Here is a 27,093-nt window from a genome sequence, read left to right on the forward strand (position 1 = left end):
TTTTTAAAAGAATTTCACTTGTCATAGTGTGGGAGCTTCTTTTTCATCTTCAAGGTGACTTCCAAAATTATACTTTTGGAAGGGAAAAAGAAAGCTCATAGTGAGATCACACTGAGACATGATTGAACACTTCTCTTGTGCAAAATTGTAAGTATACAGAAACAAAAGTATAAAAGATAGCCAAAGAAAGTGTTAAGAATATACTCATTCAATTTTCTACTTTTTTTTTTTCACTTGATACAAGTACAAAACACACACACCCTAAAGACCAAAGAAGCCAAAAATCACAACTTGTTCATTTGAAAATGCAGCTTCAAATGTGTCTTATCTAACCAAACACTAAACTGCATTAGAATATGCATCATTTTTTTTCATAGATAGATACACTTATAAAACAATCAATCAAAACCAAGCCACAACAACATATAAAATGTTACAACTATAATCTAGTTAGGAATCTACTCTCTCTGCAGTACTATTTTGAAGGAGCAACAGGTTTGGTCAACTTGAGTGTCAATTCTAGTTCCCCGGATTCGACTTCACGAAGCCTTAACCAAACATTCTGCACAACCGCGCCATTAACGCAATTGATACTGCTTTCGCGTACAAGACAGTTATCAGTATCAGGTATCACCTTTCTTAGTGTTGTCTCGCCGGAAGAGACTTTTAAAATATCTTTTAATCTGGCTGCAGAGACTAATGGTTGAAGGTTGATAAATGCATTTCCCATCTTGTCATCAGCTTTCAAAAGATCTTTATCAAATACTTCCTATAATAAAATGCAATTTCAAATGTTAATAACCACAATCTTCCGGTGGATATATTCAGGTATAAATTAGATTTATTACATATTAGCGTACAGACAGGCACTCACGTATCCGTCTGTCCGCTTTCTTTGGTGTGCAAGCGGATAAAAATTTAAATAGTATTGTTTATGTGTTGATTTTTTTTTATTTAATTATTTATAAAATAATTAAAAAAAATAGAATGAAAAAGAAATAAAAACTGTCATATAACAGTTGATAAATAGAAATTGAAGTTAAGAAAAATTGAAAAGGGTATAATTTGAAGGAAAATAGGCTACACCAAAATCATGTTTTGCCTTTATATATTGTTATAGATTATGTATATTTGAACATATGAAAATCACAGTTAATGACGTTCAATATTATGATTAATTACGCTCAGTGGATGACTAATGATTGATTAATTACACCTTGTTGTATTCGCAGAACACCTAATGAACGTAATTAACCTCATATTTGAACAGTGTTAACCTTCAAAAGTGTTGTTGATTTAGTGGTCAAATTTGCGTGTCAAAATATCATTTCTTTAAAAAAAATAGATCAATAAGCATCACAGTCATGGCAGAGCCGTCTTTAATTTTTAGAGACGTTGTAGAAGTTAGTCACAGTTCAACCACAACAAGACAATTAAAGACTCTATTTAGAGACGTTTTAACATTGACAAAGAATTTATGAAGTCCTATTTAGGTAGGGGTTTAACGGTGACAAATTTTGGATATAAGCATTAACCCATCATACACCCTCATAAACGGCTCTGAGCCATCCTAAAAATGTAAAATGCACCAACTAGAGTCCCTTCCAAGAAAAAAGAGTAATAAGCTAGGCATTGTAAATATGAAGATACTCACCAAATTGAGAACTCCCAAGGGTTCAGTCAAAGTGAAATTCAGCTCTTCATTCCAAACAGGATTCAAGCAGCTATTAATGACCTTGGTCTTTGCAGTCTGGTACATTTTAATCAATGAAATCATTTAATATTCTGATCATAAGCATTTCACCTCACCAAAATAGCTTATTCAATAAGCAATTACTTAAACTATTTATACAAATATGTTATGCGAAGGGCTGTATATATATGTAGCACTTAGACTAATTACATGTCTAAGTATCAGTGTCGAGTCAGGTGTCTGAGTCAATAAGAGAAACAAACTAAAGTTACCTGATTCCCTAATTTGAGCACAACATAAGGATCACTGGTCTTGAAATCCCTAATCACCAACCTTCTTCCTTGCACAATAATGACTTTTAGCACCCCCAATTGTTCACTCATTATACTCCTCCTAACAAAGTAAATCAAAAATCAAGTTTCTTATAAAGTAAATAAACCTAGAAACCAGCAACTACAAATCAGAGAAAAACAAGAACTACAGACAACAAAAAAAACATAAATAATTGAGTTGAAGAATGGATATGGTAAATAATATTAAATAAATTACAAGATCCAAACACTAAGTCCTGAAAAGATAAACTAGTTTTGGCATTTGGCAACATTGATTCAAGTTCCAGTAAACTAAAAATAGATTGAATAAAGGAAGAAGAACTCACCAATGAATGAATAATATGTGTTTGGTTAATTTGTTTATGATTTATGTGATGGAGCAATCAGCATCATCAGAATTTATGGATGAAAGGATTGGTGGAACAAGAACAACCTTGTTGTTTCACCGGCAGTAAGAGGTGGTCAAAGGACGAGTGTTTTTTTTAACTATAGTGAATGTGTGAATGTGTTGATTTATTGTAGATGTGAAACAGACAGGTGTCGGTCAAAGTCTTTATTTCTGAATATGGACTGTGTGTACTTGCTTTGTTTTCTGTTGTGTTGGCTGTAGGTTTGACCAGTCTTGTTCTTGTTTGAAATTGATTCCCTTGTCACTTTTTTATTTTTCCATCTAAATTGCTTTTTTTTAAGAAATTGAAATTGTAATATTGGAGTAATTTTAAGCAAGTAGTTGAACTAGGATATTGACATCTCTAACTTGTGATTCATTGTAGTAGTTAAAGTTGGGTGATTTGAAAATTTCATAAATGTGGTTAGTAAAACTTCTTTATATGATAAAAATTGATTCTACTTGTCTCAAAATATAAACTTCCTAAAAAGTGGTCTACCGAATTCTAGGTGTGTCGTCTCATAACTTGATATGTAGTATGTGGTAGGTAAGTGGGCTAATAACAAAAATTTAATAGTATATGATTCGATAATAGAAATTTGATAAAAAATATCTCATTGAATCTTAGAAGGGTGTCATTGAATCTTAGAAGGATGGTTCGATAACTCGATAAAAGTTGATAGGTAAATGTTTCATCTGATATCATGTTAAGAAATATGATTAAACTAATTCAATTTTATAACATTAATTTATAAAAAAAATTATAGTCACTTATAAATATATTATTCTGACATGAACTTTTAAAATACTTAAGAACAAAAGATTATTAAGGACTATTCCTCTTAAAATCTAGATAATTTTATTTTTTTAACTTGCAAAATAAAATTAATTCTTATACCATATATCTATAAACTAGTTGGTAGTTGATAATAAATAAGTTCATTTATTAAATTTATATTATTTCCTAAAATTAGTTGTTGAGTCAGTTTATAAAATATTAAATAACATATTAATTAATATTTTATTTTTAAAAAATTATAGAGTGAATATCCATTTTGGTCCCTCACAAATATTACACAAGTCAAATTAGTCTCTCACAATAAAATAAACTTAATTTAATCTCTTACAAAATCTAACCGGATCATATTAGTCATTCTGCTAAGTGTGTCTTTACCACTAGGCCAATGTACACTCATGACAAGTAATTCTCATGATTTATACTAATATTAACAAATTATGTACATATATTTTTGCAAATGAGGTCTCAAACTCAAGTTTCTTCAGATTAAATGATATTCACTTTACAACTACACAAATTAATTTCTATTGTTAATAAAATGACTATCATTTACAACTAGAAAAATCAATTTCTATTGTTAGTAAAGTGACTATTATTTACAACAAATCAATTTCTATTGTTAATAAACTGACTATCATTTACCACTAATTAAATCAATTTTTATTGTCAATGAAGTGATTATCATTTATAACTAAACAAATCAATTTTTATTGGTAGTAAAATGACTATCATTTACAATTTAGACAAATCAATTTCTATTCTTAATAAAGTGATTATCATTTACAATTAGACAAATTAATTTCTACACTTAGTAAAGTCTATCAATAAAAACGAGACAAATCAATTTATATTTTTAGTAAATTGACTATCATTTACAAATAGACAAATCATGGTAGTAAATTGAGTGTCATTTAATCTGAAGGGACTTGGGTTTGAGACCATATTGATATAAATTTTTTATTTTTTATTTTAAATTCAAAAATGTTTAAAATTACTAAAATTTAATTATTTAAGAGTATTAGAAATTATGATAATTATTTTATCATAAATATACATTGGTTGGTTTAATAGTAAAGAAATTATAATAACAGCGATAAAATTGTGAGAAAATGATAGTTTACCAAACATATTTTTTAAATATATGAATTTATTAATTATTTGACTTTATTTAATTTTATTGTATTCTTACTTTATGAACGTTAGTTAGTTGAATTCAAAATGTGCGCGTTTTGTGACTAGGTTAACTCCTGACTCTGACAACGCTTTTTCTATTTCTTTCAACACCTAATAATAATATTATTAACATGTGTTTTTTTTTCTCCTTAATAATAACATGTGTACTTTTCTTTTTTATAAAGTTACGTATTTTTTTACTTGTGTACTTTACTGTAAACAAACACCAATTCAACAAAATTCAATTATGCGTTTTTGTCTAAAAAAAAACTCAAGTACTCTCTCCATGTTTCACGATTCAGCTTTCCTTCCTCCGCGTGCATTTTAATGATTTTGTTTGACAAGGTCACTTACGCTCACACACTCGGTCATATACTGGACTTGGATCCTCTCCTTCAATATTCTCTCCTTCCCTCTCCTTCCTCTCTATCTCTCTCTTAATTTTACTCTCACTCATCATTAAAAAGCATAAAATAATCAAGAGAGAGAATGAGATTAAGAGAGAGATAGAGAGGAAGGAGAGGGAAGGAGAGAATATTGAAGGAGAGGATCCAATGTGGTCATATACTATTTAATTAAATACTTTTTCTTTTTACGATTTTAAAAGACTAATTTCTTGAAAGAGTATTTTGAGCAACTCTCTTCTATTTTCAACTTCGTCACCATTAATACATATGGATGTTAATTTGTATCCGTTAATAAGACCTCCATGGAGAATTTTTTTCCAGAAGATATAACCCCTCAAAGATACTTGAAGAATGGGGATGGCGAACATATTCTTCGTCTTGTGGAGTCTCCACTAGGCCTAAAAAAATTACATATTTTTAATTAATATATAATTTTAAATTTATATGTAAATTTATTTGTTATTTCATATAATTTATTTTTAAAAAAAATTAAAATCTAGTAAAAGACGGATCTAAATTATTATTTAAAAAAATTTAAATTTAAAAATTTGATGGTCATGACTCTCATGAGCATAGATTAAATATTATCAAAACAATAGTTTTATCATAAGTGATTAGTTTCTTAATTTTTTGTGGTTAATTTTTAAATTTATTATTAATTTTATTAATAATTATAATTTTTTATATTTATAGATCTTTGCGTAGATCCACTAGGACAGGAATGCGGGACAAAATCCCTTCATGACGAGGATGGAGAATAGATTTGAAGGCAGAGACAGATGGGGATATATCTCCTGCCCCTACCCTACCTCATGGACATTCCTACTAGCTCATTATCACTCGCATAATAATCCACATTTGAGACAACAGTAATCTAAACAAAATCTTTATCTTCCTCCTCTCGAGACAATATTTCTTGAAGTAATCGATTTTATGACAAATAAAGTGGTTTAACATTGACTTATCAAAACTCTTGAATTTGAACTTCCATCTCCTCTCACTTATTCCTCTTAAGACACTTAAGCTTTCACAATTATTGTCAATCTTCAAATCTTTTATCATTGAAAGCTTATTTGACCTCACAATCATCAAGACTTAATCCAAGGTGATATTAATGTCCATAGGAGAAAGAATGAGATCTTTGAAGTTTTCAAAAGACATGAGTAATGAACTTAATAAGAGTAGAACTTTGTCCTCGTCGTTAATCTTTACCTCAATATTTTCCAAGACTTCAATGATCTTGTGATATTATATCAGTTTCTCCACAATAGATTTGTTCTCTACCATTCACAATAAGTACAGTTGTTATTCAGACATAACTTGTGAGACAAGAACTTGATCATACACCACGATTCAAACTTGACCCACATTAAAGTTGCAGTCGTTTCCCTAGCAATTTTCTTTGAAACATTATCTCCCAGGCACGAGATAATGATAATTTTGACCTTATCCACCATCTTAGTATTCTTTGCTTGAGTTAGACTTGCAGACATCAATATTTTATCCGTCAATACTTCTACACATCTTTGTTGAGTTAAGAATATTTGCATCTTCACTTTCCAAAATTTGAAATCGTTGTCTTTGAAAAACGTCTTGATGTCTCAGTTAAAACTTAAGATTCTTAGTTGTAAATTTAACTCAGCTGATGCATGGCATAAAAAATAATGTCAACCAAAATAAAAGAACCTCAAAAAAAGTAATCAATATTTCAAATAGTGTAAAAAATTCCACACGAACAATAATAAGATAAATGACGAATACGCGGATTATTTGTTTTTTCAGTATGATCAAAGTAATTAGCCTTAAATAAAGAGAGTAGTTATGTGATTCTTTATAGTTTAGAAGATTTTCCAAGAGATTTCAGTATGGGTTACAAGAAAATAATGTTCCATGTTTTCAAAAACAAGTCATATTATCTACTTAAGTGTTTCTTAATTCTCAAATTCTCAATATATGAATCACACATTCATAGTGTTTAGAAGTATTTCTCAATTTTCTTAAATATGCCTAAAGGCCGACTAACTTCAAGAACAAAGAATCTTAAACTCTTATCTCTCTAAGTTTCTCTCAGTAGGGTTAACACATCTTTCATCATTCTTTCATCCTAACAAAAGTAATTGAGAACTATTTATATATACTTGAAACTCTATTGGACCAAACTTCTAAATCCAATCCAAAATTTGCGATCCAACTCATTTCGCAAACTGCCAAGCTGAGCCGCAATCAAATCGACTAAGTTGAACCCAAGCCAACCTAGTTAACTCCTAAATCCAATCCAAAACCCACGATCCAACTCATTTCGCGGGCTGCCAAGCCAAGCCGCATTCGAATCGACTAATTTGAACCCAAGCACACCTAGTTAGTCTATTGTCAATCGGCCCCTACCACTGAAAAAACGCCAATGCTAAAAAAACAAAAAAATTCTCTTCATAATTTGAAATTTTAAGACATTTTCACGCAACAGTTTTAGTTTTAGTCCATCTCTCACATTTTCACATTTAAAATTCACAAAACACCTCTATTTTTTAATTATGTGCCATTTATATTGTTGATATATCATGTTCCGCGACAATTTTTATATGGGGACAACTTTTCTACCCATCATAAAAAGTTGGATAGTGTACCTTCAACCAATCACAAGATTCCATCTCATTTAACACATTTAATTATTTATTAAAATGTTACAAATGATTATTATTTTCAAAACATTTTATAAAGGAGGTAACCTTACCCAACTTTTTGAGTTGGGTAGATAAGAATTCGCCTTTTATATAATTATGCTCAGTTTCACATGTGATACAACATTAAAAGATTGACATGTCATATTTTTTTAATCCAAGTTTGTAATAAAGAATCAATTATTTAAATTTAAAATGGCAAATTAGATCAAATAAAAAGATCAAAGATGTAATTAAGTGTAATACTTTCAAAAAAACATGTTATTTTTTATAACAATATTTGCAAAATAAATTCAAATTCTAAATAAATTAGAATTATAAGATAACAATACTCGGTCAAACTTTAAAGTACTAAAGAATTTAGTATAACCAAAGTATAAATAGAACAATTCTTTAAGACTCGTCAGAAAACGCTTAGTATTGATACTCGTTAAACAAAATTAAATCGAAATTTCAATTGACGTAAAATGTAATTAAATATAAAAAAGTTACGTCACTGTCAAACAATTAAATAGTGTATCAATAAAATATATTAAGTTGTCAAAATCATATTTAAACACAACATGGAGGAATTGATGGTGAGTTCATTTTTCACACAGTTGACTACAAAAGTATGAAGAATAATAACAAAAATAAAGATACAAATACAATTTATCACCACGTATAGCTGTACATGTTGATTAAGTCAATTGATTATGTTGGAAGGATGAACAACATCCACATGAATCATGTGTTAATCCTATGATCACCTACACTAATGAAAGGTCATTTTGCATTAACATAACCCTACAAATCCTAGTGCACCATCACTATTTTTCCTCCCAAATGTGGGAACGTTACATCTCTACACAAGGGTGGCTACAATACAAGACATGCAAAGCAAATCTATTAATGTGTCAATAAATGGTATTCACCATTCACACTATACTCTACTTGTAATGATACAGATTAAATGCTTCCACAACACCACTGCTACTCAAGTCTTTCAATGATTTATGTTATACAGAAGCAGCCAAAATGCTCAATGTTTTTTCCCTGATGACCTTTTCTTCGCAGAGGGGAGTTTCCATTTGATCTGCATCAACCATACTATTGGTTACTGATAGCTTAAAAATGTATTAAATCTGTTTCAAGAAAAAGCAAACAAAAAATAGGTATTGGAATTATGCAGTTGCTGAATTATTTACCAGTGGCTCATCATCGGGAAGCTCGGCAAATCCGGCGCTGTCGGGACTTGTTTGATCATTAAGCGGATTTTGCACTTCTCTACTAGGACTACTTCCCCCATCACTCTCATTTTGGTTCCCTTCAGGACCTGATTCTTCTTCTTCATCAATATTTTCTCCCGAAGCTCCTTTTGATTCATCGACCTCTCTTTCGTTTGAACTACTTCCTTCATCATTTTGAGCTCCTTGTGAGTAACTCTCTCTATCACCGGAAATTCTCTCAGTATAATCTTGCTTCTCTTCATCTGGTTCCTGCTTCTCTTCATCTGGTTCCTGCTTCTCTTCATAGGATTCTTTCTTATTACTCAAGCTCTTCTTTTTCTTTGGTCTCTTTCCACGTGAACCTGATTTTACTTTCTTGTTAACTTTCTTCTTCTTGGCTATGATAACATCGGACCCTTCATCTCGTCCCCCTTCAGAACCACCTAATACAGAAAATAAAACAAAATTGAAGGGAAAAAAAGTAGAACAAAACAAACTAACAAAGTAGAATTTTTACATAATAATGAGGAATCACAGAAAATGTCACTATAACCAATCATAACTGGTGAAATGCAAGGCATAATATTCACATTTCAAGAGAAAGTTGGCAAAGTTTAAACAATTTCAAGAAAGCAATACTTCTCGATAACCATGATCAAGATTAATTAGATAGATTGACATGAATGGATATGACATAAATGATCTGTTAATCTGAATGGATATGAATATTTTCTGTATGTCTGTAAGACAATGATGTTCCTGCAAACACATATGTCTAAGTCTTGTCTCCGCAAGTCAATCAATAAAGTTATGAAACTATACAAATAAACATGCATCAGTTAATAGTAAAAATGCTTGCAGTAGATATCCAAGGATTGATGCAGAAACAATATTATAGGTAGGACCTATTACTGACTCAAACAATTAGGCAAGCCTAGAGACATAAACCTGTTATGAGATGACTAGAGCAGTATTAAGTTTTATCTCAGATTTTCTTTTAATTTCACCTTAAAATTTAACTAAAGCTTAGTAGTCTTAAAGTCATATAAAGAAGGAATCTAAAAGAGGAAAACTCACATTCTTTTCCATGCATAAATATATAAGAATTTTTTCACTTGAGGACAAGCTTATTCATCTAAACTAGAAATAAGTAATTGAAACCATAAAAATCAACTACCAGTTCTATGCAGACTGGAAGCATTAATCTGGTGTAAAAATCGCAGGATGCCCACAATATTATCACATGTAATCAATTAAAGTGTAAATAATATTAGTAATTGATATATCCATAAGATTCAAATATCTCAAATTATATTACCTGAGTTGGTTTCGGGTTCAGATATTATGGTCTCTTCAGGGTTTGACAGCTCAGAACTCTCATTAACACCTTCATGGAAATTAGTTTTTGATGCTTTTTTTGGTCCATGCTTTGCATACTTGCTAGGAGATTGTTTACCATTTACACTAAAAACCAGAAAGTACATTACAAGTTATTATAATATAATGATCGAACAAGAGACTAATCACCAATGTACAAAAGAATCTCATTTTTTCTACTAACATTTTTGTTGTCTTTTTACTCGCAGAACCACTTGAACTTCTCTGTTTCTTCCCAGTAGAACTATAAACAATCAAGAAAATCAACATACAAAAGAAAGCAACTCAGAGTGGTTAAAAGATCATGGCCAGTGAAGCTAATAGAAATAAAATTCAAGTCGTAATTAAAGCAGATGAACATGCATTCAACTTTATCAAGCATATGAAACTACGCTACAACTGATTCACAAATGGAATACTTACACTTCATTTAAAAGTAGAGTTTTTGAGGGCTTTAGCTTCTGGAAAATTATAATATAAAAAGGGAGTCAAACTTCAATGATACTTAATATATTTTAGTGGAAATGGGAAAAACAGAACAGTTAAACTGCTACAGAGAATGATAACTGAGAAAATCAGACCTTAGTAGATTTGTGGCCCTCATTGATAAGCTCCCAACGTTCCTTTTCCATACAGAGTTTTTCTGTTTCTCCATCATCATATAATATCTTCAACACAACATGGCAGAGTAACATTGTGTCAGAATTGTATCACTTAGATTGCAGAATAACTTAAGAACAAGAGAGTGAGCTTACCACATGCTTCCTCTTTGAAGAATCATAAGACTGAACGGTTCCTTCGTAAAATCTACAGAACATCAATATATATACCATAATGAGAACCTGAATTATAAATCCTAGAAAAACAACAGAACTGAGGGCTTCAGAAATTTGTCTCTAGTATTTAAATATTGAATAAGGCTAGAAAGTGACTATTAATTAAGCCAGTACCAGTCAGAAATTAAAATCGGTTAATGAGAATATATGCAGCATGAAGAACTCAAGAGAAATGCAAACTAAAAAATGTGAAGTCAAAACAAACTACTAGAAATGCAGTGGAAAAACAGGCAGTTAAAATCCCATTAATTCTACCAGCCAAAAACAAGCAGGTGAAGTTCAAACAAGCAACAAAAACTGTCTTTAGGAAACGCAGCAAAAGAGCTTCCTAAATCACTGAAAAAACATTATTTTTATTGTTTGTCCTTTATATAAAGTTAGTGGAATCCATTGTTCAAAAAAAAAAAGTTAGTGGAATCCATGCACTGTTTTGCTTCTAAAGCGGATCTTTCTTTATGATAAGCACTTACGTTTTATCCAAAGGCCACCAAACTTTAATTCTGCAGCCGATCAGATCTCCAGCATCACTTTGATCTTTCTTTGTGGTACACTATAGAAAAAAGAAAGAATAAGTCAATCTACGGATATACTATCCAAGAGACTTGCTAGAACATATACATTATAACATGCATAGAGGCGATACTGACATGAAAACAACAAAGAAATTAACTGCAAAAGCAAAAGGGAGTTACCTTAGCTAATCCTCCAGTACTATTTCTTTTCCGCTTTTTAGTAGAGCCTACAGACTGTTTGAAATTTTCACTTTCCGTCTTATTAGTTGTCTTTAGTTTACCAGGACTCTGCAACAGATGCAGAAAATAAGCCGAATTCTACAACATTAGTTAAAGTCCGCTTCCTAACAATAGAATAAATCAGTTTAGACAGTGAGACTCCACCTTTATGTCATGTTCTTCAGATTTGTCAGATTCATCAATACGAAAACTCTTGGAGGCCTTAATTGTAGGTTCTGACGAGGGCTCTTTTCCTTTGACCAATTTTCGCTGCATATTTTTGCTACCTGTATCGGGATTAACTACTGCATCTAACAGAAATTTCACTCCAGAAGGAACTTCCTCTGAAACTTTTTGAGAAGCTTTTGAAGAACTGCCCGATCGTGATTTTCTATGGGTAATGGAAGACCGCCTTCGTTTAGGCACTGGAACAAGTGTTTCTTCTCCCACTTTCCTTTTTTTTATTGTTCCAAACTCGAGATCTTTCTGCGCCTTCTTACTCAAAGAAATTTCATGACCATTACTTGATTCGAAATTATTAGATGTCCCCAAGTTATCTAAATTAATTTCTCTGACCATATTTAAGATATCAAAATCATCTTCAGCTTTTTCCGTTTCAGCTGTCGTGATTTTATCCTTTTTCACCTTCTTCCCCTTGGTTCCCTGAGATCGTATCTTCTTTACTATTTTTCCAAGGGGCATTTCATTTCTGTCTTTTTCATCTTCCTTTAAAGCATGATCTTTAGCTGATTGAGATGGAACCTGATACAGGAGAAACATTACCACATGATTCAAGATAAAAGATTCACTAGAAGTTACTTATTGATATTTACCATTTCTAATTGAACTGATTCAAAATGAGCCAAAACACTTTCATCCCCCAACCAGGTTTTCACTTCGCTTGCCTGCCATATAAAATAAAAGGCATTAAGTACTGTATTTTTTAGTTAACATGATCCAGTATCTTAAAAATGCTAAAAATCTCTCAAAGAATATGACTACAATTTCATCTCAGCTCCATGTTCTGTAAACCTTAATTGAAAAAACCCTAATATAATTTTATCAAACATTAAGAATATGCTATCACCATTTAAACACAAGGAAGTGTCTTCCTGTAACTAGATTATACATTTGCCTGTGAGTTCTTTACCATCAGTTTAATCAATTAAAAATATCAGAGTAACAACAAAATCTACAACTTGAAACATGGACATTCAAAATGGCTTAATGAATTAAATACTAATGTTATTAAAAGTGATGCAATCACGAGTCACGACAATGCAACAAATCAACCTCACTTAATAATAAATATCATCAAGTACCAACTATTTGTAAGTTGTTTTGTCTAGCATGTGAAGAACACTCGACAATTTAGCATACCAGAAGAAATCTACAATTTGACAAGACGAGAGAAGATACCATAAGATCATTTTCCTTCTCATGTGCTTTGTATAGTATGGGAGGTAAAGGAACTGAATGAGACAATCCTTGCATATAAACATCTTTCTGTACTAGGCGCTTGGTGATTGCTAATCCAAGGTCACATATGGCATGAGAATTCTGGTCATTCATTGATCACAAACGTAAGATTACAGTTTCTCATCACCTTTAAATTTGCATTTTTTTTATGTCAAAAAAAATAAAAAAACCCAACCTTTGACTTTGATGGATCAACCGCATCTTCTGAGTGTTTAATACTCTGGAAAATAGAAGTAATGGCAGGTAGAATTTCTTTCTCGTTGTCAGAAGTTACTTTCGAGTTGACATCTTCATCTCGTTGCACTAGCATTGATAGTATCAAGTGCAACTGCCTGCAAAGACAAGAGGATAGAATAGGAATTTTGTAAGAATGAACATTTTAAACATATGCATTTTAAAACCTATAGATTTCAGCCCAAGATGCATTCCACATTCATATTAAAAAAACATAATCTGCATGGTATAAAAAATCAATAAAATAGATGAATTTAGGTGTTTCAGTCAAACAAAAACCTATGCGTACTGACCCTAACTGCATTGGAGAAGGGCAGGGCAAATACTCTACTCATTTAATAAGGGACCCTTCCAAGAAAAGACCTTTAGTTACTGCGCATATTTTTTGGAATTCTAAGTTATCAATTATTCTAAACTAAGACTCTACATAAGCTTCCATAAACTGGATGTCAGGAACAGAAAGTCAAACCATTATGTGAAAAAATCAGCAAGTGGCTGGCTATATCTTCAAAATATACATACAAACATGGATAAGGCATTAAATGTATTACTACAAAACACTCCTTCCACTTAAAGAGATGTCCTATTATAAATAAAAATGTAAAATAATACCTATATATAGTATTGTATGCTTCAGCATCTTTGCATCCATCAATATTGGGGCAAGATAGGTTAGCAAGTGCATGAACTAGGTAAGGAAGAATGTACTCAGGGTAAGTGGTCAAGGAATTTGCATCTGATTTCCCTGAAAGCTGTCCTGCCCTTTCTTGGTGATACATGTGAATAATATCAGTTAAGTTCTGCTTATCCTACATTAACAAACACAATTCATCAATAATGACACAATTGATGTAAAAATTAGGAAATTTTCAACTGAAAAGGCATTAAACCAATCAAAATATTACCTCTGCAAACTCATCTGGGTTGGTTCCGAATATGTTGAGTATAAAGGCACATGCATATTTGGCTTCTAAAAGGCTGTCTTTTATATATTGATGAACTTTGCATAAGAAAACCTTCTTAGCTTGAGGGAAGCCAATCTATTAGACCAAACATAAGACAAGAGAAGTAGTTATTTCTACACTGGAAAGAAAAAATCAACATATCAATTTCACTTTCACCCAATACACATAACTTGTTTGCCTAATAGAGTCTTGGGGTACAAGAATCTAATGGGCATACTCTCCACATTCTACCCTGATCTACACACTACAATACAAGTAACATTGTTCCTAAAATTATTAGGTGTCATTTTTCCATGGTTACACTCAAAACAGTAAGAAACCATATCCGGTGGCTATCAAATGTGTCGTTGTGAGCTATCCTTTGACCCAAAAAGGATACAAGTGTAGTTACTTATTGGCTTACTGCCCTCTGTCCAGATGTTTCTTTGTTTACAGGGGTAGTACAGTCAGTGAAGAGGAGTTATATTTCACCAACCCTATCTCAAGGGTCGAATTCAACAAGAGAGGACGTTAATGTTTTATGCTTCATTTGTCTCTACAAAATCACTTCCCATGCCTAAGAGTCGACCTTCTACTAGCTTTGCTATGCATAGCGGGTCCCAAGCCCGGATAAAAGGAGAGGGTTGTGTTAGGCAGTCGACAGCCAATAGTTGAACCTCTATGAAATGGATCAACTACGAAATTAGACTGACTTAACTATACTCTCTATTCTGCAAAGAAATCCCTCAAATTATAGGCCATACATGTACATATCCAAGTTCTAACCCATAAGTGCAGCACCAAGTTATGAACAATATTCCATATTTCTCAATAGCTGAAACTTCTTAACAATGTGATGAACAAATTAAAAAAATGCTCAAGAAGTAAATAGAAGGGGGAGCCTACCTCTGATGCCCTCAAAGTTAAGTGAAAAATATCAGCAGGAATCTTATGATCCCAAAGCCTTGCCAAACGAAGAACTGCCTTTGCAGAAGCAAGCCTCAGATGGGCCTTATCGACTGAACTGCAAGAGGGCATAAATGAGTATATAATATTTGAACCCACAAAACCAATTTGAAATTATCAGATAGAAATGAATTACAAAAATATAGCTAGTAGACCTATTATACCTTGACTTTATGTCCTTTGATATTTCACCATAAGAAAGTATGTTTCGTAGGATATCCAAGAGACCATCAATACCAGGACGAACAAGAGCACCTTTGATCGGCAAGTAGCTTTTTACTACCGTTTTGATACCATATATCTGCAGCAAAGAAATAAATAAAGAAATACGAAGAGAGAATAATACAAACTGTCAAAGAGCAGCTAGATTACAATCATTATCCAATAAGATAATATTTGTATCAAATTACAGATTGCAAACACTATCTAAAGTATGAAAAATTAGAATAGACTATCTTCCTACCTACCTTCAACACACAGATATCACTTTTATCATCCCAAGAGGCTTTTGTATGATCATCTTTCTGAAACCATAAAACAAGCATTTAAATAGAAATTGATTACTCTGACACTTATCCCATAAAGAAGAATTAAACTCTAAGGAAATAAAAGGCTTACACTGTCACTTTTCAGAATCTTGTTTATTATAAATTCTTCAATTTCACTCTCTCTAGTTTCAAATACAGGCATTGCAGTCTGTGCTATACAACCCAACGACTGCAAAACTGTGGGAAGATGTGTTTTCTCCTCCAGCATATCTACAAGCCTCTGCGTATAAGGTGAAAACAATCAGAATAAAACATTCTATAGCATATTACAATACATGAAAAATTACACTTGTTTCACTAGAGATAAGGGCTAGTTACAACTTTCTTGCTTGGAAAATTACACTTACCTCCCTCATTATATGTACTGTTCTTACGGTTTGATACCCTTATTTTTTAAAGAAATTACACTACCCTACTTATATGTACCAACCACATGTAAAGTCCCATTAAAGATAACAAAACAAGAGAGGTCAGTGTGAGTTTTGAAACAAGAAAAGTGCAACTGTAAATAGCAGTAAACTCGGGATGCCATTAAAAATATCCATATAAGAAATCAAGTGAAACCTTGTATAGAACAGATAGAGACTTGAGGCCATCGTCCTTTGTTATTGCAGCTAGAGCATGCACAGCATACTTTGCCTGTCTCCGACTGCCTTCTAAACATAGTCTTTCTAACATAAGGTCTACAGAACTGCATGACAAAAAGGAAATAATAAGAATATTATAAAAGGAAATGAAATTAGGAGTTTATGAGTTTGACAGTGGCACCTTGATGTAACTGATAGTTGTTCTCTAATAGTACCACCAGCCTTTGCTAAAATAGTCAAAATACCCTCTCTGATCATATCATTATTATTATTATCCTTGAGTAACTTCACCAGTTCCTTCTCACTGCCGTCAAAAAAGTGTGGACAGAAACGAGCAATTATCTGCATATTATCATGAGTAAACTAGAAGTTAGAAAAGGTGATAACAATACTTTTAAACCTGTGTCCAAAATGACTGAAATTGTCCATGGTTTCATATCTAAATCACAGAGGCATAAGAAATAAATGGAAAAAGCACTGCAAAAATACAAGAGCTCTAATTCATGATAGTGTTTAAGAAATTGATAAACCATTATCAGTCCTTCTCCTAACAGATTAACATTACTATGAATAAGGTCCATGACATGGTATTAGTTTCTCTTTAACTAAAAGCGGTATTTTTTCCGCCCTCACTCTCAATTTAATATAATTTAAATCACAGTAACAGTTTGACTGTTATTACACCTAAAATGACAGAAATTGTTCAAGAATCATGACAGAGAATGCATAATACAAATGTTCAAGAACCAATGGCAGTAAGTTAATACACCTAAAATGACATCTTACCACTAACATATTCATGCAAGATTTCATACGCTGATCATTCTCCGCAGATTTATATCTGATGATTTCTGAAAGAACAGCTGTTGCATGCTCCTTGTTGAATAGAAAATAGGAGCATTTTACATATAAGGTATTTAGAAATTCATTGAGCTGATGTTTCTCACCAAGTATTTTAATCAAATCATCCTGCAATTAAAAGTAAAAATTAGCCAACATTAGTAAATAAATACAGTTTCTTTCATTCCTTCAGAAAAGAAACATACAAATAGGTCAGTCTAATTTACAATAAAATTGTACAATTTGTATGTTCAAATACTACTCTCCTGATAGGCTCCAAGGGTTAAATAATTTGACGGAATTACCATGCTAACACCTCTGTAATTAACCTCATTGGTGCCTTTTAAATATGGTCATGTAAGTAACTGGAAAGCAAATCCAAAGATGTGAATGAAGTTTTTGGAAACTGTTAGAATCAAATCTACATTTATTGTATAGATCAGTACTTGACTGAACACTATCATAGATAGATTAGAGCTAATTTAGGATTTGATGCTCATTCGCTTTTATTGTAAATTCTGTACAGTTTTTATAAATAGATGCTTGTGTGATCTCATTAGACACAGAATTCATAAACAATTAAGTAACAAATTCTGAAGCTTAGTAATGTAGACCCCAAGAACAGGGTATAAGCATCAAATGTTCAGTTCTCGCTCACTTCAGTGACTAATTCCATGCAATTTGTAACAATATATCCCAAATCAGTATATAAAAAAAAAACATATATATCAGTTTCAGATTATATTACCTTGTATAAACGAGTTTGAAGAAAGCTAGTATTGGGATCAACAAGACTTGTCAAAATTTTCCAGATAGTAGTGTCATTTAACTGATCAAGAATCTGGAAACTCTCCTCCGCCTCGGTTGGGTTAGCAAATGAACGGGACATTACTCGAAAACAGAATGCAATCTTCTTCTGAACCTCCGGATTTTCTTTATCCTGCATTACAACGAGATCAATACCTTATCCAAATCAAATTTCCTTTGAATGCTTTGGATTTTAACTTCCAAGGTCACATACCTGACTATTCTGCCTCAGAGCTAGATACTTCTGCAGCTCCTCTTGTAGCCTGCCATCAAAGTGGTATCATGAAAACTGCAAATTTGATACAGCAGAAAAAATATCAGTAGTCACATAAGTCAACAAAGCTTACCTTTGTTTTTGCTCAAGTATCTTTTCAAGAGCCTTGACCTCCACTTCATCTAATCCAGAGAAAATATCAATCCAGTGTTTAACCATATTATTGATAGAAAACTCTGATGGAAACAGCGACCCACACAGAATAGATTCAATTGTATCTGATCTGGAGAATGAAGCAAACAAAAAGAAAGTCAACACTTAAAACATCTTTATTCCTAGGAAAACAAGAAACTAAAAACAAACCACACTGGAAAAGAAAGAAGCAAACTCGGTTAACATTCTACCTGAATCATACTACATCTTGCTTGTGGGAAGCGTCAATTTTGTGTCTAAACCAATTAGTCGTGTAAATTTTAAAAGGTTTTACACTGTGTCAGCTACAGAACTAATCCCTATTTTTTCTCGCGGTTCGGGACCGGTTATATTGACCGGGATTTAAGGGAAAAACATACTGATGAAAAATATGAAAATAAACTAATTAAATATAAACTTCATCCTAGAAAATGTAGGAAGTTTTGATTAGTTGTCTGGTTGCTTAAACAGTTAGAACTATTCCATTCTCTCATTATTCTATAAATAAAATTGATATTTCAAATTTTATGCAGTCAGTTTAAAAAATTTGCACTACACATAAATCTTGAGCTAATAACTTATTTAATGAGTTTGACTATGTTAACTATATGTGATGTTAAGCCCGTGTGGTAAATTTCCAGCATATCATCTATGCAAGTGCAACAAAAAAAAAAACTATACTAAAAATGCATTAAATGAAATTCAAAAGGTATTCATTCATAAGGAACAAAAGATATTATATATATCAGGCAATGTTATTTAGTTATTTATTCCTAGATGAAAAAATCTCAACCTCGCATAAATAAGTTAAAAAAACCCTCAGTTTAAAAGATGCGAAGATATAGCTATGTGTGTTGTTGAAGGTGTCAGAGAATCAAAATCCTCTATTTTCTCAACAGATCTGAGGATGGATAAAGTACATACTTCATTCCACTGTTATTGTTTGTTGGTCATAGAAGCAATTTCTTGTTCAATTGTGTTCAATTCACAACTATTAAGAAAAGGCCAGTCCATATTTAATGGTCATAAAGCAAAAAGGTTTATGCCTCCATTGTGCTCAAATATTATATGAAAAAATAAAATAAAATCAATGTGCAAAAATAATGACTATGGAGCAAATATGGTCAAATATATAACCGTACTATGGGCAGAAGTATTTCACCTGAAATCTTTATCGTGGAAACATCTAAGGATCTTTCCTGGAATCCAGTCATATCCACTGAGGTTTACGGTATCAGAGCTTTTCTCACAAAAATTTCTGTATATCTCAGCCAGTCTCTCCATGGTATACTTTTTAACAAGTTGCTGGAAATGTAAAGCAAAACATGGTTTTGAGATTGAAACAGAATCGTCGGAAATAAGAGAACGTAGAAAAAGAGAATCATCGGAAATAAGAGAGAACGTAGAAAAACAATATCGCCAATTAGAGGAATACATACAGATTTGTCATGAAGCCGTTCTGCAACAAGATTCACAGCTCCAAGAGAAACTGCATGTAAGGTGTGACATGCTACATCACAGATAACAGCCACTACTTGTTTTCGAAAATTTTCATCAAAATCCAGAAGCCGGTCACAAAGGGAAGCTAAAAAGTTTTGCGGAAATAAATTAGTACATATAGATAGTAACAAATTCAATAAAAGAAGCAGGGACTGAATATGATTTACATAATTAATGGACTCACAGATTATTTGAGGAGCTTCAGGCCTTTGAGGATTTGACAGAAGAAAGCTCTTTACATGCTCAAGGACAGACATGCGAACCCCAAAATCTCTATCAGTCAACCTCTTTAAAAACTCTGAAAGTATTGGCTGAAATGCCTCGGCAGTGGAAATTCCAGGAAGAGCAATTATATCTCCAACCAAGTTCACGGCTTTCAGACGGGTTTCCAACTGGTCAGTCTGTAATTTCCAAATTCCAAATGAAAATCCATGCATCAAATATGAATTACAGTCAAGAGTATGATTTTGCTTAAACTAGTAAACTAAATTTGATGAAGGTTTAAGGATTAAAAAGCCATAGTGAATTTTAGATGAGGATTGTCTCCACTTGTAAACACATGTTGAAGCCATATCTCATCCAATGGAGGACTCGTAACACATTCCACTCACGCCCAAGACTAGACAACTCGGGCATGACCCGAGTGGCACGATAGCAATGACCTAATAGCAGGTGGCCCAGAGATTTTGGATAGGCTCTGATATTATGTTACATGGACAAACCAATAAATCAGTAGCTACCTGTAGCTCCCCTGTGACATAAGGGAGAATTCCACATAGGATCTGAGGAGCACAGCAACAGATATCATATAATACTTCATGGTACTGAACTTGACTGTTGACTGGCTTGTTTTCTCCTGACAACGCTTTTAGAAAAAATTGTTTAATGCTAGGTTCAAGTGCTCCTATGCATTGCTGTATGACATTCTGGGAAAGCTTCCTCGCTGCTGCAGTAACATCCTGCAATTAAAATGTATCAGCAAAATGTATGTTCTTATATACGATTAGAGATGACATAAAAGACGAGATTCATCATCCAAGAGCATAAGCCATCTCCTGATTATAGGATAAAAGCAAAAGAAAAAGTACTTACTCTTTTTTCACGACCTAAACTGGACAGTAGAATAGATAAAAGATTCTCATGAACATCCTCACTCTCCTCTAAGAGAACAGCCATAATATTTTGCATGGATGATAGAACACTTTCTGGATGATCATCTCTGAGCATAAAACATAATGTACAAGCATCATTCATTAATACTTAAAGGATCTTTATTCAAGAAAAGGAGCATAAAAATTTTGTCATTCAGAAGTACTACTAACGATTATTTCCCATAAACTGGTATTGCACAGATGCATTACTCAATACAAATGATTGATAACTCAATTAGGTAATACAAATCAGTTGTAAATAATGAGCAAATTCCTCAAAATAAGTCAATGAATGAAGAAGCACTCAACCTAACAATACAAAAACTTGTGTTATACATAACAAGGTTTTGGTTACAATAATATGTAAAGCATCACACATACAATACCCCAAATGTATTGTTTTTAAATAACATGTTAAGAAATGTGGTTGGGCCTAACTCATCCCTACAAAACCGGCTTGTAGGGTGAGGATTGTCCCCACTTATAAGCACATGTTCAAGCCATATATTGTCCGATGTGGGACTCTTAACATAACAAAAGGACAAGATAGGGCAACGAAACTAGAGCATAGTTTTACTGTTTCAGAATCGTAGAACTTCCCTCGCCATTCCAAAAATATCACATTCCAATTATACAAATACCTATAGTTTTGAATTTTCTAATTATCTTTATTTTACTTTTACATAGTTTCATCATGACCAGCAAAAGGAGCGCAAATTTAAGAACCAAATAAACCAACAAAATATCAAATCCGTGGAAGCAAAAAGAGTATTTAAGGCGAACAATATATAACTCTTGAACATGAGCACACAAATGCAATTAACAAAGCAAAAGATTTATGATAAACTAACCTGGCAACAGCAAAAAAAGTACTGAACATCTCATTAACCAGATCATCACATTCAAGATCCAACATTACAACACACGATCTATATTTTGCAAGAATCTCCAACATAGCGACTTCCTGGCCAAAGGATGGACCACTTATATCACTCAGACCACTAAAAGTGCTCACAATCAACTGAAATATGTCCTGCAAATTGATCTAACAAAGATTAGGATTCCCGCTTAAATCTCTCTTTATGTATGGCTGATAGTAAAAGGATAATCAACATTTTAAGTTAAATAATGACATAATTTGTATTATCAGATAACCAGGGTAAATGGAAGGCACCTTTAGAACATCATCACTGTAAGGAGCTTCAGGTGCAGTGATCCGAGTTATCTCACAAACACATGTTGCTACTAGAAGTTTTACATCTCCATCTTGGTGCTTTAGCAATTCTGGCTTAACAATTGAATTTAAAAAGGGCTTCATTGACTCTAATACTGAAGCTGAAGGTGATTGATCCATGTCAGTAAGGTATGCTGCCGCTTGCTGCAGATCAAGAAACAGTTGGTGTGGGGGATGTTAGCAGTTTCTAATCAAAATTCAACTCAACACATGAAATGAAAAATTATGTACTGCACGAGGGTAACATAAGTAAAAATTAAATACTTTCTAGTATTATACACCATAGTACCATTATACCATTTGGGCTTGAGTATTATACGCTTATAAACTGGTTTTAATTGTAAAGTGTAAACTTGGTTTTTGGTTTTTTCGAGACACATTCCTTTGGCAGTAGAAAAATGGTAAACCCAATACAGAAATGCTATGTTCTACTGAGAAGTTCATTCTTGTCAACTCCAGGGGTAAGTATCAGCAAAAAGAGTTTTCAAAAACAGCTTCAAAAAATTGGTACTTCTATTACGATTTGAAAGTTCAGTCATAATTTAAAGATCTAATGGCTACATGGCAAACATCTGTCACAAGACTATGACAGTGTGTCCATATGACTAACTTAACCAGTAATGTCTAAACTTCAAAAGAAGGCCTAAATACCAAATATGTTTCTCAATCTTCTCTCTTCATCCTTCTCATGGCTAAATTGACATACCTAGATCAATGAAACTAAACTATTATAGTACTAGTTACAACACATCTGGTTACAGACATATAGCACATTTATTGAGCCGACTCAGCCATGCAAACCTTTAAAGGATACTTCAATTTTTCCAAGAAAATAAACATAAACACAAAGACCAAGAGATGGGAAATCCTTTGCAAATGAAAAGATGAGTTATTACCACATGTGTAGTATCAAATTATGCTGAGACCTCAGAAAATATGTTAGGCCAGGAAGTCGCTATGTTGGAGATTCTTGTCAATCAACAAATTCCAGGGCTCATTAACATAACTAATTCATTTACTCATTGAAAATTAGACAATAAGACACAAAATTTCATCATTTTCATTTCTAGTTCCACTTTTTTCTTTCCCTCCATTATTTCTCATTCAAATTTGAACCACTCAACAGCCTCGCGCACTTTCCACTCAATTTTCTCACCATCCAAAACATGTACACAGCTTATTGAGAACTTAATTACAACACCAAACAATACCAATTTCGCACAATACAAAAACCCTAAATTGTAGCCCCTTCAATGCCATTAACTAAAAAAATAAACATCACTCAAAAAATACTCCTCAAACTTACTTCAAATTAACCAAACTCTCACATCAAACAAACTAAATCTGACAATTCAACTCCTAAATGGCAAAACAAAACCACGGATAAAGCTCAATTCAAACCAATCTACAAACAACCCACAATTATTTATCACAAAAATTGAAACCAATCTACACATTAAAGCTCAATTCAATTTCCCAAGCAACAAATCAGCTAAAGTAAAACCTAAAAAAACGGTCTTTCTTTTGTATGCATATGGTAAACTGAAAAAACGGACGTAGTAATAATAATAACTAACGCGAAAACCAAAATTCGAAATCTAGCATAATTAAAGCTCGCAATTATGAAGCAAATTGAGAAATTCAATTCAACAAAAAAAAAAGTGCACACCTTCAAGAGCTCAACGAGAGGCTCCTTGGAAGAAGGAAGAATGTCGAGCTTGGATCCCAGCTCCTTGAGCTGAAGGTGAGGTTTCGGAGCCATGAAAACGACGTCGCTTATAGATGCGCGTGCAGTTTCATGAGAGAAAACGCTGGGAGTGAAGAGGTGAAGAAGTGGAGGAGAAGAATTGAATTGAAAGAGGGGTTTTGTTACTGGCTGTGCTTGCGTGTGTGTCGTGACGTGAAGTAGAGAGAGAGAAGAGAGAGAAAGAGAGGGTTACGATTTTCGAACAATGAAACTAAACGCTCTTCGGAACCAAATCTATGCGAAGTTTCACGCGCTGACTTTTTTTTGTACTAGACCATTTTGTTCGCACTTTTTCTTCTATGTATCACTAATAAAGTTACTACTAATAGTAACAATAATTGAAAAAATTTGAAAAAAAATCATCTCTCTTATCCACCGTACTATCAAATTGTAAATGTTAAAAGAAGGTAAAATTATTTATTCTTCTGAAAAAATTTAAAAAAATATCTCCTTTTTAAAATAAAAAAGATTTGGATGTCTCTAAAGTTTTTGTATCTTAGAACATGAATCAAATTAAAAATCTTCAGTGAGTAGTCTTTAAATTGTTTTTAAAGACTTGTTTTTTATTTGGCTTGAATTTTTGAAGATGGCAGCTTCATAAAACATATTTTAGAATTTAAAGGATGTTTTGTTAAAGGATGTAATTCATTGTTTTAGTTAAAAAGGTGTATTAGATATAGGTATGTTTGACAAAGTCGAAGTAGTTGTGGACAATATACTTGAAGATAGTTGAGTAGGAGTGAGTTGTATTCATCAAAGTCGAATACAACATGCAATTATCAAATAATGTGTTAAGTTATCGATAAATAGACATATTATGATATGAAAAAAAACATTTTTTTGTAAATACAATTTTCTCCCATTCATAATATAGTTTTTTTCTCTTCTCTCTCTTTGCTTCTTCTTGAGTGAATATGTGATGGCAAACAAAAATACAACATCAACATAATTTCGAGCAAATTTACCGATTTTCAAATGTTAGAATTACGAAAGGTGGATTGCGCAGATGAATGTCATCTTCAAATTTCAAGATGCGACTGAAATCGTGAGTGGTGGAGTACCTGCATTAGAAGCATATGCATATGATATTAAGAAGGTTGCGCACAAGGAACAAAGAAAAAAGATCGAAAGTTTTTTTCTTGATTCATCAATGTGTGGATCCAAATGTGTTCGAGAAGATCATCGGAGAAGAAACGTCTAAAAGAGCGTGGGGCAAGTTGAAGAACTTGTACAGTGGAGATGAAAAAACGAATAGGGTGGAGTTGAAGACGTTGAGAAAGCAGTTGGAGATAACACAAGTGAAAAATAGATGAATTAGTTGTTGATTTTTTTTCAAGATTAGTGTTACTCACCAACCAGATGAAGGATTATGGTTAATCGATTAATGATTTGTAGAAGATTGAGAAAGTGTTGAGATCTCTGACTCCAAGCTTTGATTACATTATAGTGTCTATCAAATAGTTCAAGAACCTAGTTGAGATGAAGTTGGAAGAACTTCAAGCTTCATTAGAAGATCATCAGATGAGGTTGAAGTATAGCAACTCATAAAAGGAGAAGGTGGATGAACAGGCGTTGCAAGAAAGATTCTCCAAGAAGTCTATAAAAGAATAGGAAAAGCAAAAAAAAAAATCTTGCAAATGATTAGAAGTCGAGCAATAATTCAAAGAATCGCAATGAAACGTCCAAGAAAGGCATGATCAACAAGTATGTCAAGAGAAGGTTGGTGTGAAGGAGGTGCAGTGTTACAACTGTCAAGGATTTGATCATTATGCACGAGATTGTTGGAGAAATAAGGAACCAATAGCAAGAGATAATGAAAAAATGCAATATGCACTTACTAGAGAAAATGAATTTGATGATATGCTATTTGTTGCTTGTAATAATGTTGTGTCACGTGCAAGTATACATGTATATTTGACTGCAGCAAGTAATAAAATCATAATATCATACCCACAGGGAGAGATATAATTACTAAGATTGATTTTGTAGTTAATTGTGTTTGAGTTTTCAAGCATGAGTAGAGAGAGAAAATAATTTGTGGTTTATAGTGTTCAGTGTGTTCCTGGAGTGAAGTAGATAATGTGAACAAAGAGATGGAAATATTTCAAAAGTTAATGAGTTGAGTTATGATCCATTAATATTTGAGAAGTGAATATGTGTGCTGATGTGTAATGTCGTGACATGTGAGGTCAGAGTGATCAAATGGTGTATCTCTATAACATCAAGGCGTGCATATAAAAGGCAAAGGAACAAATCTCTAAGTCTCACTTATAACCGTAATATCCGTCTATGGAAATATGATTTTTCCTAATAGTTGTAGCTCCTTATCTCTAAGCAAACAACTTGTTGCTGGATCTCTCACAACAACAAGTTGTAATCTACTCCTAAGTTAATCAAGCAAATAAGTAAACTTAAAACAGGTTAACATATAATAAAATAAGACACTTAGTTGCACATCTTATCACATAAAAACAACTTAATATTAATTTCTCATAACTTAACTACAAAAGGTTTAGCTTATACTGAGCTGAATACAAAGTACATAAATGGTTCTCAAAAGGAACATCTTTAAACACATAATGAAATAGAGATGTAAACCTAAGAGAGACTTGAGAATTTCTTGATACGGATGATCTTCAAGAGATAACTCCATCAACTCTCGACTATTCCTCACAATGATATCTTTTGAATTTCTCTTAGAATTGTTGAACACTTTTTTAGTCTCGTCAAGGTTCTATTTATAGTCCCAAGTTAAGGTTCTTGTGTCATCTTGGATCATGGGCCAAAAGTGCATAAATCACCTCAAGCCCATTACGAAATCAGCATAATCCTCCAAGGTTTTTTATGTGGCTAGCAAGGACGAATGTACAGGATTTTGTTGGTGGGGGACAAAGTGTCTTCTGGCAGACTGCCACACTAGGGGTGCAAGCGGCGTTGCACTAGCGGCGTAGTGTACCATTATACCTGGTTTTGTCTTCTAGCGCTTATCCTCTTTCTCCTTTGATTCAAATGAGGTTTTTTTTTGTAC

The 27,093-nt window shown here is 32.7% G+C and overlaps 2 protein-coding genes across 2 annotated transcripts; both read right to left on the minus strand.

Annotated features, from left to right (window-relative positions):
* Positions 1–275: 275 nt before the first annotated feature.
* Positions 276–2,512, minus strand: LOC131599839 (protein C2-DOMAIN ABA-RELATED 11). The gene is made up of 4 exons (XM_058872094.1): positions 2,352–2,512; positions 1,966–2,086; positions 1,655–1,750; positions 276–769 (listed from the first exon to the last, which is right to left on the minus strand). The coding sequence occupies exons 2-4, from the start codon at positions 2,074–2,076 to the stop codon at positions 476–478; spliced, it is 501 nt and encodes a 166-aa protein (XP_058728077.1). The 5' UTR covers positions 2,077–2,086; positions 2,352–2,512; the 3' UTR covers positions 276–475.
* Positions 2,513–8,103: 5,591 nt separating this feature from the next.
* LOC131595374 (sister chromatid cohesion protein PDS5 homolog A-like) lies at positions 8,104–24,311 on the minus strand. The gene is made up of 33 exons (XM_058867719.1): positions 23,988–24,311; positions 22,259–22,462; positions 21,936–22,117; positions 21,026–21,152; positions 20,674–20,892; positions 20,118–20,334; positions 19,873–20,018; positions 19,596–19,738; positions 18,375–18,524; positions 18,242–18,290; positions 17,969–18,160; positions 17,167–17,349; positions 16,562–16,722; positions 16,358–16,484; positions 15,864–16,013; positions 15,713–15,769; positions 15,410–15,546; positions 15,186–15,303; positions 14,241–14,375; positions 13,948–14,144; positions 13,277–13,433; positions 13,042–13,182; positions 12,456–12,527; positions 11,788–12,384; positions 11,584–11,691; positions 11,362–11,441; positions 10,811–10,862; positions 10,637–10,723; positions 10,479–10,516; positions 10,240–10,299; positions 9,997–10,142; positions 8,658–9,121; positions 8,104–8,545 (listed from the first exon to the last, which is right to left on the minus strand). The coding sequence occupies exons 1-33, from the start codon at positions 24,078–24,080 to the stop codon at positions 8,492–8,494; spliced, it is 5,043 nt and encodes a 1,680-aa protein (XP_058723702.1). The 5' UTR covers positions 24,081–24,311; the 3' UTR covers positions 8,104–8,491.
* Positions 24,312–27,093: the final 2,782 nt, after the last annotated feature.

The sequence above is a fragment of the Vicia villosa genome, linkage group LG4 (assembly GCF_029867415.1).
Source record: "Vicia villosa cultivar HV-30 ecotype Madison, WI linkage group LG4, Vvil1.0, whole genome shotgun sequence".
NCBI classification, from domain to species: domain Eukaryota; kingdom Viridiplantae; phylum Streptophyta; class Magnoliopsida; order Fabales; family Fabaceae; genus Vicia; species Vicia villosa.

Coding starts and splice junctions, on each gene's coding strand:
- LOC131599839 (XM_058872094.1), bottom strand. CDS start 2,076: ATGAGTGAACAATTGGGGGTGCTAAAAGTCATTATTGTGCAAGGAAGA. Junction 1,751..1,965: donor TGCTCAAATTAGGGAATCAG/GTAACTTTAGTT, acceptor AAAATGTACCAG/ACTGCAAAGACCAAGGTCAT. Junction 770..1,654: donor CCTTGGGAGTTCTCAATTTG/GTGAGTATCTTC, acceptor ATTTTATTATAG/GAAGTATTTGATAAAGATCT.
- LOC131595374 (XM_058867719.1), bottom strand. CDS start 24,080: ATGGCTCCGAAACCTCACCTTCAGCTCAAGGAGCTGGGATCCAAGCTC. Junction 21,153..21,935: donor ACTTTTTTTGCTGTTGCCAG/GTTAGTTTATCA, acceptor TTTTATGCTCAG/AGATGATCATCCAGAAAGTG. Junction 20,019..20,117: donor TGAAGCTCCTCAAATAATCT/GTGAGTCCATTA, acceptor AAAACTTTTTAG/CTTCCCTTTGTGACCGGCTT.